We start from the raw sequence: 11,974 nt of genomic DNA on the forward strand, positions 1-11,974 counted from the left end.
ATGGTTACCATTTCTGACCATAACTACCATGTTCTTTAGCACAATATATAACTGGTTCAGGCCTCCTGGTGGTGATTTTGGGTAATCATAAAGTTCATTTGCATAACAGCATACATGATAACATGAACAACCCAGGATATTTTCAATTAAAAATTGGATTATGACTATTTACAAAAAATTTTCTAATTTTTCGAGTCTATCTTTCATCCTTTTAACACACCACAGAAGCAACAGTATATTGGCTTGGATGAACTTCCACAGAACACGTGATAAATTATAACGAAAAAAACACAAAGTTAAAAATGATCGAAACGCCGACCTTTTATTTGAGGATTCGGCGTCCTTTAACATTAAAACAATGGTTACAATTTCTGACCATAACTACCATGTTCTTTAGCACAATATATAACTTTGTGTGATCATTTTTAACTTTGTGTGTTTTTCGTTATAATTTATCACGTGTTCTGTGGAAGTTCATCCAAGCCAATATACTGTTGCTTCTGTGGTGTGTTAAAAGGATGAAAGATAGACTCGAAAAATTAGAAAATTTTTTGTAAATAGTCATAATTCAATTTTTAATTGAAAATATCCTGGGTTGTTCATGTTATCATGTATGCTGTTATGCAAATGAACTTTATGATTACCCAAAATCACCACCAGGAGGCCTGAACCAGTTATATATTGTGCTAAAGAACATGGTAGTTATGGTCAGAAATGGTAACCATTGTTTTAATGTTAAAAAACGCCGAATCCTCAAATAAAAGGTCGGCGTTTCGATCGTTTTTAACTTTGTGTGTGTTTCGTTATAATTTATCACGTGTTCTGTGGAAGTTCATCCAAGCCAATATACTGTTGCTTCTGTGGTGTGTTAAAAGGATGAAAGATAGACTCGAAAAATTAGAAAATTTTTTGTAAATAGTCATAATTCAATTTTTAATTGAAAATATCCTGGGTTGTTCATGTTATCATGTATGCTGTAATTATTTTTTTATATATGTAAAGAAAGTACTTTTTTCCCGCCTTGTGAGCACAGGACGGATTCCCCGGAAAAGTGGCAAGCTATCCTTCCGGGGGATGCGGGATCGAATCCGAACGGGTCGAGAAATGGTACCCAGATGGTAGGCTGCCACTAGGGTTTATCAAATGGGATCCCGGGAAATCCCGCAAATTTCTTAAAAATTCACTTTTTATTTCTTATTTTGTGTTAAGGTTGAGGAAATTTTGCAAATAGAAAGCGTAATTAACTCATGAATTGTCAGAATACATTTGTACAGTCGACCCCCTATAACGTGGGTTCCTATAACGGAAATTCCTATAACGTAGCGAAAAAATTGCGGCAGTATTCGTATAAAGAGACTCGTAAAACGTCGTCGCGACAAGATTGATCTATGTTGTTTTTTCCTACTTCCCAAGTGGAGCACAATTTCCATTATCAACAAACAACAGAAAATTCAAGACTTCTAGCCTATACAGAAAACAAAAAAGGACAAATATCGTTCATCAATTTCATTGTTCCACTCAATTTTGTTTCACGTTGACCAAAACTTGGCCTTGAAAATAAGGAATGTTCCTTGTTTTCAAGGCCAAGTTAGCCCTGATTGCAACCAGTGCCACCTGTCTAGTGTGATGATCTGACATTAAATCATAGTCTGATGCCTTTTGAATAAGTATGATGCCTTTTTTATAGCTTATGCCCTACCTTTTGTATAGCATATGGGTGCTGCCACATGGGGGCTTGCCCCACATGGGTGCTTTGGTGGGAACAATTGCAGATGTGAATAACACTGCTGGAACTTAACAGAGCTATACAGCGTGTCCGTAGCAGCAAAAAAGTCAAAGAAACCATACCTCTAGATATGAACCTTNGTAAAGTGCATACGTGCCGGGCTGTGATTGGCAAGGACTCGTACAAAATGGATTCATAAAGAACGGAACGTATTTACCGTGTTATAGAGGGGTCGACTGTAGTTCTTTATTATTCATTGTGGACCCGGTCGAATCTATGACTTGAATAAAAGCAGTGGCGTACCGTAGGGAGGGCGGTAGGGGCGGTCCGCCCCGGGCGACACCTTTTAGGGGGCGGCAAAATTTCACAATAAATAATAATAATATCTTGTAAAATTTTGAAACATCCTAATCTATACTTGCATCGCGCCTACGATAGTGCTATCGTCCGGACAGTCCGGAAATCGGCTCGCCGGGTGAACTAGTAACTTTTTCATCCGAGGAGTTCCTGCGAAACCTGTTGATTTTTTTTTTTTTTTATTTTTGCTTGTACGATTCATTCGCGTTCATGTACACCACTAATATTCAATAGAACTGTTTTAAACAGGTCGCTGCACTACCACCGAAATTTTCATTGCTTCTTCTGTGACAAAACTGAATTTTGCTCTTTTAAATTGAAATACCTAAATTTTCCTCTACCCCCGGCGGCTGACACCCACGGTACGCCACTGAATAAAAGTTTTTATTATTGCCACTTTCTTTTCATTCTTTCCATCTTGTAGGTAATACATAGCAAAAAGAGTGAAAATCAGAAAGATGGAAAGTTTTAATACAAATGATCAAACGGCCGGATGGTCGATCGATTAAGGTGGCAACCTATCGCTCTGGGGACCCGGGATCGAATCCAGACGGGTCGAAAAATCCCGAGGAAATTTTTGGGGAGTGTTCCGCTTGGATATGTCGGGTCCAGTCCTTCACCACCCGGCCACCCCATTCACGGCGTGGCCGAACCATAATGGATTTTCTAAAAAAGGCCCTCTTACAAGTTAGTACCCTCAGGACGGAAAGAGTTAAAGAAAAAATACAAATAAAGAACAACAATATTTTTATTATTATTTGTAGTTTAAAATATTTAAAAATACACTTAAGACTTACGCTAAAATCGTTTATCTTTTGATTAAGAATATTTCACACAAAGAAGTATATCAGACTGGCAACACTTGAAACGAGTTTTCCTTTGCAATGATGAAGAAAATAATATCTTTTTGAAGTTTTCTACGTAATTTTACTTGTCATTAGGATGGAATATTGTAATTATTTATCAGAATGAATGCAATCGGCAATATTGAAGTGTCAATGAAGGATTGCAATGGCATTTGTGAAAATTCTTTTGCATCGTACAGTTCCAACGAAAACGAAAGTCGTAGTTACGGTGAGATACTTTTCTCAGTTTTCAAGTCGATTATGAATTTAATTACGTAATCTTTCGTGTTTTTGTGAATAGATTAACGCATAATATGTGTTTAGTTGGTTGTGTTTTAAGAAAAACTTGTTTGATGTATTTTTTTTTTGGATGGTTATACGTGTAATGTTCTACGTGATCGCTTGGTGTCGCTGCTGTTACCATACGTCAAATATTCAAATTTTATCCGTTGGAAATGTTTTCGTTACGTCACGTCTTCATTTATGCGGACACATCTCATTTGGGGGGGGTAAAAATTATTGCCAGTAGACATTTTTACGAATTATCAGTTTTGTCTGAGTTTCCGGTGATTGAACTTTTTTCCTGTTCACTCTTCACTTAAAATCGGAGATTTTTGCCATTGGTAACAGCGTAACATTAAATTTACAGAGCCTATACAACAATATTTGACATTCCTAAGCAAAGAAAATGGTTCTTTGTGGTTAACGGAATGCCAAAAGACTATTGCGAAAGACTATCAGGTTTGACAATTTAGCCCATGTGACTTTGCCAGCTTTGAGTAGCCAAGTTTTCATGGAGTACTTGAAGATATATAATTTTAGGTGGTGTGGGGGCTTGCCTGACCTGTGTGCTGAGGTGTGAGCACTGAGGTGCAAGTCTACATGCGAAGCATGCAGAAAAGGAAGTGGATTGATATGTGGTAAAAAATTGTTCTGACAAGTTATAACGAACAAGCTCTGAATAAAGGGTTTCACATCCTGGGGGTGTGTGAAACCTCTCATTCAGAGCTTGAATCTCACATTTCTGTACATATCAGTTGGTGTCCTGTTAAACTGAAAAGTGCTGAGAAAATTTAATTTTCTTATACATTATATAACATATTGTGGTTGTCTTGGAATTTTTATCACTGGTGATGTAGGTAGTGCAGATAAATCAAGTAAAACAGTAAAACCGTATTTGGGGCAAGACTTTCTTGGAGACGGAATCACTTTGATGCTCAAGGCAGGTCTTGTTCTCATTCTCCTATCTTCTTTGATATTGCTGCTTTTGGGCGCGATCATCCAAACTTCGCTTGCCACGACCACGAGATCATCCACGATGCATCTTCAATGAAATTAACCTACCTAATTTCAAAATTTCTCTCTGTTGCGTGTCGGCCCGGATTGAATTTTTGTCGATGCGTAATGAAAAGTTCCCATTTTTGAAAAAAATAATCGTGGCTATTGTATCGCCTAAAATTATTTTTTTATTTTGTGCAAACAATACACAGTTTAACCCGATTATAATGTCATTGAATGTAATGACAACCCTAATATAACGTCAGATTTTTATCAGTTCCACAATTTTACTATACTAGATAATGTTAAAAAACCTACTTGTAATGACATGAAACCGTTTTAACGTCATATTTGAAGCACCCCCAAATTTACAAAATTAGATTACAAATTTTATTTAACATAGAAGAAACTACGTGTTCAATCCTAAGGTCAGAGTTCATATCTTAGAATGACTGTGGGTGGTACTCTCCCCTACCCGATTTCGGTGGGGTGAGGTGGCTGTTTTGCCTGTTTGTAGAAGAGGGTCGCCATTTTGTATTTTATTTTGATTCGATTTTTGGTCCCCCGACTACCTACGAGTCTGGATTTTTTTGTGCAAATGATTTGGGCACCTAATACTCTGTGCCAAATATCAACTCTCTACATGTACTCCTTCATACCTCTATGCTGGTAAGAAAATCAGGCAGTACGATTTTATAAACATGACATAGTCTTGTCAACAAACAATGCCAAGGTAACTGAACAAAGGGTTTATTAAACTGCTTTGAATGCTGTTTGCCGCTCGGTCTGTATGTACAGTACAGAACTCTTTGTATGCTGACAATGGCTGCTTTAAAAAATTTACAAATGAAATTTTTGGTGGATGAACTGTAAAAGTGTCCTCTTTCGTTGTTCATTTGAACACCATCGGGAAATAAAATTTCACAATGGAGATGACCTATATTTGGAGGCTACTTGTCTGAATCAATGTGCAAAATGTTAAAATATTCCCTCTGGTGGCAGCATATATGTTTATAAAAATAATACATTTAATAAAAAGTTTTTTTAGCCAGGACATAAGTATGAACTTTAAAAAAAATTTACAAATGAAATTTTTGGTGGACAAACTGTAAAAGTGTCCTCTTTTGTCATCCTTTTCTGTTTTTATTAAATAACAATGGCTGTGTTTGGCAGATTCAAGGATTTTGGTGCTGTTTCAGAATATGTTTGGTGTTTGACATCCATTTATTAGTGTCTAACAGCTACCGAGTGAAACATCTTTGCTTGGTTAAACTATTGAATCTTCTGAATGCAGCCAATGACTACTCTTTCTTCTTCTTGGTACACTGATCTCTTGTGCCAGATGGTTTTTCTTGGTATTGTTCATTGTCTTCCATTGGTAAGTAACCAGGTATGGTGACCTGGGGGTTGTGGGTGCAAATGCTACATGTATATTATCATACTCATACAAGCACACACAAGTGGATATTTATAAAATAATGTAAACATTTAAAAAATTTTTTTATTAATTAACACTAATTAATGATGTATATTTTCTGTGTTTGATTAAGGCTGGTGTCCCTAGCCAATTGCTCATGTTCACTTAAAGTTACAATGCCTGATAAATTTAATATGTAGAAGTTGACTGTCCAACCAATTAAATCTGTGATTGCGTGATATTACACCAAATGTGTGATATTACATCAATGTCCAAAATTTATCATTGTGTCTATGCTATGTTATGTCTAAGACTTGACATTGAAATGTGATTGGAATGGAAAGTGGCTTACAGACAGAAGCAAATATTTAGCACAATACATTAGATTAAGTGCTAATTCTTTATGGCCTTGTGCATTATTTAATTCAATTATTTTCTAATAAATATTATCCATAATTAATTGTTAAAAATGTATAGTATAATTGAGAAAAACGTCTAAATATATCTCTGTGGATTTGAAGTTTTTAAAGTTGAAAAAATGCCTAAATTATTTATTACTGTATGTATTATTTAAAATTATTTGGATACTAGTTTTGTTCAGCAAAATATTTTCTGTAAATAATTAAGTTACAAATAATAGGAATGTTAAAAAAAGAAAATAAATTTATTTACATAGAACTTATAAAATTTCTTGATATACAACATTAGTACTTCAATGAATAGGAAATAGATTTCACTTTTGCACATTCTGTTTAGATAGAGATTTCATTAAGATCCTGGTTAATTTTAACAAAGACTAATACAGTAATAATGTCTGTATGTCCATATGTAATGTGATCTTTGTTTCCCTGAAAAAGTTTGAATAACCATGAAAATACCTTTGTAGTTGATTTGCATGTAGAACTGAAGACCCAGGTCAATAACATTTAATTGAATGCAGTTTTTTCACACAGATGGATATTTTTTTGCATAAAATATAAATAAAGAATTCTGTACCAGTGCACACAGATAGATATTTATTGTGTGAAATTAGAGGACTGGGCTAGTTTGTGTGCTTCATTTGGAAATGGATTCAGCACCAAAATTTCTCCATGTGGCAGCTCTGTGTTCATTCTCATTTCATCCAATTTATTATCATGTTTCTTACCAAAATAATTCTGCACAAAAAAATATTGTATGTGTTCCTGGTGTAAGAGTTCTTTTTCACTTAGGTACCATTTTATTCAAAAGAAATGATGCCAATCATCCCAACCAAAGTTTGATTTAGAATACTCTTTCATTATTAACATAAAATTTTAAAACAAATCAAAACAGTAAAAAGTAATTGGGAATGACTAAGCAAATGTTAACTCAGGCCCATCAGTGGCCAAACAGTCTTCGTACCCTGAAGACTGAGAGTTCAGTCATGGATTTATACATTCATACCACACTCAGACGGGCTGGCCATGTGGAGTTTTCCAGGTTTTCTCCATGTCTGTAACACCTAAATAAGGGCCAGTTTCCCTTAAAAAGACCTCCCGGAAGGCATCCCCTATGCAGATCATTGCCATAATTTAACAAATGTCAACTCAAAGTTATTTTTAGAAGCATTTTATACACCATAGCCTGAATGCCAGGGATGCTGCCACTATGAAAAGTGTTAAAGTGGACACATTTTTACTTCTAATTATTTAAATGATATTAAAAAGCAAAATGTGATGTAGTTTATTTGATGTAGGTAAGTAACAGGCTTACCTACATCAAATGTGCTTTAAAACAATATATAAAATGTAATTTGTACACAGGTATCTTAACAAATTGGAAATAGATTTCCCTTACCATATTCTGTACAGATAGATAGGTAGTGTGATTGATTGCTTGTTCAAATTGTGGTATTTAGCAAAACTTGGTCATTTTGTTGTAATCATTTCCTAATATAAAATAAGATTAAAGAAATCACTGTCTGAGTTTTGTCAACTATAACTTTTATAAAAACCAATAAAGATATGAACTACAAATGTGAAAATTTAAAATGTTTTGATTTTAGTTACATTTGAAAAAAAATCTAGCAATGAGTTTGCTTAACTTTTCTGGCAGCATTTGGTGCTGTCATCTGTTATGATATTTTATTAAAAAGGCTTTTTATATTTTTAATCATTATAAAATGATAAAAAGCTTAATTTTGAGGCTAGGGATGGGTTTTATAAAAAATTGTAAATTCTAATAATGAGTAAAATCGTCATTAAGTCCAACCCTATTGGAGATATACACAACTCCCCTTATCTCCTCACCCCTTTGATTTTTAATTAATCATCAAAATTTAATAGCATCAGTCCCTTAGTAAACTCATCTCCCTGCAAAATTTCAGAAATTTTTGACAAAAAGCACAGGAGTTATTAAACTTCAAACATGGTGAACAAAATCATCATCCCCTCATACACTAACATCCATACATATAGAAAAAAACCTGATTTTTTTTGTATTTCTTGACGTTTCAAGATGTCCCAAGTCCAAAACTTTAAAAATCTTCAGGGGTCATTTTTTGATCAATAGCCATACTTTCTATCTGTTATTTATAACAGCTGGGATAGTAATTAGATATGAATTATCATCTCTGACTGTTTGTTAATTCTGGCTTTTTCTACATGTTCTAAAGAAATGTTCTAAATAATTAAAACTTCTGATGAAAAATTATTTTTTCTACAAAAATGTTAATAGATTCAGAATTTTGAATGAATTAAAACTTAAGATAATTACAATTAAAAAAAATCATAAAGTGACTTTTGGTCCAATTTTTATGTATAAAGCTCTAATCTGTGAGTGAATGATACTGGTGTTTTTACTGTGATTTTACTATCTAATGTATTTTTTTTTTTCTTTTGTCAATCTCACCCTTCCAGCCTTGAACATGAGGCTGGAAGGATGAGATTGGAGCAGTAATAGAATGGTAAAACAAAAATATTTTCCATGAATAGGCAAACAAAAGTAAAAGTCACAGTTGGGAGTCAAATATTGGATGATGTGGAGAAGTTCTGCTACCTTGGTAGCATTTTATCACCAGATGGAGGTGTTGAGGAAGCTGATATAAAATGCCGACTTGGTACAGCATCAGCTGTCTTTCAGAGACTATGCTCAATCTGGTTCACAAGAGCAATCAGTATAGCAACTACAGTACTCTACAACACCATTGTCATTCAAACTGCAATCTATACCTATGAAACATGGAAAGACACAAAGAAGATTACCCAGAAACTCAAATATTGTTACATACATAGAATGCATTTTGCAGGATATGCACTTCATCTGCCAGAAGAATGCTTACCAAAAATAGCCTTGCAAAGGAAACCATGTGTTGGAAAAAGGAAATGAGGTAGACCATGAACAGCCTGATGCTTGACATATAAAGATTAGCATTCCATGGGATGATGCTGAAACCATTGCAGCTGACCACATTCTCTGGAGACAGCTGATTACTCAGCAGGCCCCTTGGCACAGGAGGACCTAAGATTTTGTCATGTGTGTTTTTGAATGTCTTGTAGTTTTTTTATAGTCTACTTGATAAATTAGATAATTAAACATTGTTGTTTAGGTTAATTCTTATCAAGCATTATTATACAATTAGTTTTTCTTATTTAAAATTCTATATCTAGATTAAAAATCAAGACAATTAATGTTTCTTCATATCTGTACATTTTTTTGTAAATAGGATAAATTATAATGACAATACAAAACAAGTTGAAATAAGTAAAATATTGATTGAAATTCAACTTCTAATTACAGTTGAACTCTATTAAGAAGTTTTTTCAAGGAAACAGTTTAAAAAATTTCTTAAGCAAAAATGAAAATATAACTTTTCTTTTGATAATCTATATTTATTTCATGTTCTGCTACATTACAGCAAATCTGGCATATACAGTATCTACTTATTTAGATACTTGTCTAATGTAGCCCGCCTTGTCCACTTAAAAAAATATGTTTTTATAATTCCCACAAATAAACTCGCAGGTCTACAGATACCATACTTGAATTCATTGAAGATTTACAGTATCATCCATGCATTGATTACACTTGTCAAAACTTGCTGTTTGTTTCAAGTATCATTGCCAGGTAACTACATAATAAAATTGTAAAATCTGTATTCAAAGTCATGCATGCAATGGCACAAAGTTTTGCACATTTTCTAATGTAGTTTTTTTTCTCTCTTTTTAATGCAATTAAATTATAAAATTTTCTAGTTATAAAACTTCAGAAATAAATCCATTTTCTGGTTGTGGACAAGGATTTCGGTCTACATAAGTAGGAAATTTTCTTAAATGGGAATATTTTATATAGGAAAAATTTATCCATTTTGTTAATTTATCCAGACTTTTGAAATTGAATTTTTCATGTGGGAAGACTTCTAATGTGGAAACTTTATAACCAGTTTGTCATTTTAATTTTTAGTAACAAATTAGATGAACAGTAAACCAACTTAAACAGTCATTTTGTTTTTGCTCCATTTAATGTAATTTACTTTATTATGAATGCATACTCTATTTCTTTTATACAGGTGTCGAAAAAGTTAGTGTACAGTGAGAAATTAGTAATAACATTAAAATTATATGTACAACATTGCGCACAAGATTCATAATTCACGTCTTGCATTTCCACTTTGCAGTAGATGGTGTTACTGCTTGCTTGAAGATATTCCAGTTATTTACTACAATTTTTGAAATTTTTCTTTGCCAATTGCGTAATCTCCTGTGGAATCTGGCCTACTAGTTCTTTGGATCTCATTTATTTTTGGATTTTGGGACTTCTGGGGACATTCCCCATATTTTCTGTAGGAAAAGCTACAATATTATATATAAAACTTAAATCTTTTCCATTGCACAGTAAGTTTTTGGACACTTTGTATAGATGAAGAAGATAAATAAGTTTAACATTATAATTTTATATTTAAAACAATTAGATAGCATATTTATAATGTTTGTCTAATGATTAGTTGTAAAAATGAAAAGATTTAAATAACAAAACAAAAATCACTCAATTAAATCTCAAAGAAATTCTTGAAGTTTAATTGATTGGACTATTACTACTAATGTTATCTTTCAAAATATATTTAATACAAAATAATGCTTGACTTTGACTTAATCCAAAAATCTGATAATTCAGTAATAATCAAGAAACAGCCCAATTTGTTAGTCAATCTGATAATGTAAAATCCGGATTATTTGCAGATTTAGAACTAAGTCAATAGTTAATTATATTACAAAATTTTGTCTGTAAGTAGGCAGTTTAGCTATCATATTGTGCTAATGTTAATAATTAAAAATTAATTTATAAAATTTACTTTCTAAGTATTTATCTTAACATTAGATAATGGCATTAACTACCTAACTTTAGGTCAAATTCTATAATGTAATTAATATTTAGTTTAATTGTAGCTCATAAATAATTTGGCAAATATATATCTAAAATCAGTTATTCCTCTTCATTGCTTATGACATTGAATCTTGTTTGAAATTTGAAAATTAACTGGAAAATTTTTATATTTATGTCAACAGTAGTTTTGATAAGGAGTTTATGTGATTGATAAGATTCATTCTATATATGTAACTTTGCTCGAGATAAGAATTAATCTAAATAATTTATTTGCTGTTGTCCTATATCCTTGATTTTTTTGATATTCATATCAACTAGATATTGTTGTTGTTTTCCTCTTTTGGAAGTGAAGAAATTTCGGATTTTGTTGTACTTTGACTTTATTATCTGAACAGTTATGCAATGTAATATGTTTGTTATATTTGTTTTCTTGTATTATGTTTTTTTTTTTTAGTTTGTTTAATAAACCTTTTACTAAGAACAATAAATTTTATTTATTGTATTTAATAACATTGTGTATATCATAACAGATTATTGGCTTTCCATGTGTAGTGTGTCTATCACATGCATATGTACTATATGTTTTTTGCTACTTCATTATAAATTTAAAATAATATATTTGATTCAAATACATCAATTTCTAAATGGCAAAAATAAATTAGTAATTATTTAAATCAGTGGTTCCCAACCTTTTTTCATTAGCGTACCCCGTGACAGGTCATATCTATAGATTGTACCCCTCATTTAAGAAATTTAGTAAGTACCCGTATTGTTAATTTTACATATTGTAACTTTAAATTAAAGAAAAAAAAACTAAATGAAAAAATGCATAATAAAGTTGTGATTGTTGCAAGGAACATTTTTTACCTAATAATTTTTTAATACTATTAGTTTGTGATACATAATATATTATTTTTTCTGCCATAATAACTAACTTTTTTCTGTACCCCTAAACAACCTATAGCGTACCCCTAGGGGTACGCGTACCACAGGTTGGGAATCGCTGCT

At 32.5% G+C, this 11,974-nt stretch overlaps 1 protein-coding gene across 1 annotated transcript in view; it reads left to right on the forward strand.

Moving 5' to 3' along the window:
- Positions 1-2,933: 2,933 nt before the first annotated feature.
- LOC111636378 overlaps positions 2,934-11,974 on the forward strand; it is a 26,622-nt gene continuing 17,581 nt past the window's right edge. Inside the window, exon 1 of the mRNA XM_023381618.1 lies at positions 2,934-3,157. Within this exon, the coding sequence (XP_023237386.1) occupies positions 3,052-3,157 (106 nt within the window). The 5' untranslated portion in view covers positions 2,934-3,051. The remainder of the gene's footprint in view (positions 3,158-11,974) is intronic.

Source organism: Centruroides sculpturatus, unplaced genomic scaffold (assembly GCF_000671375.1).
Source record: "Centruroides sculpturatus isolate CEXI.00-Female unplaced genomic scaffold, Cexi_2.0 scaffold1069, whole genome shotgun sequence".
Taxonomy (NCBI): Eukaryota; Metazoa; Arthropoda; class Arachnida; order Scorpiones; family Buthidae; genus Centruroides; species Centruroides sculpturatus.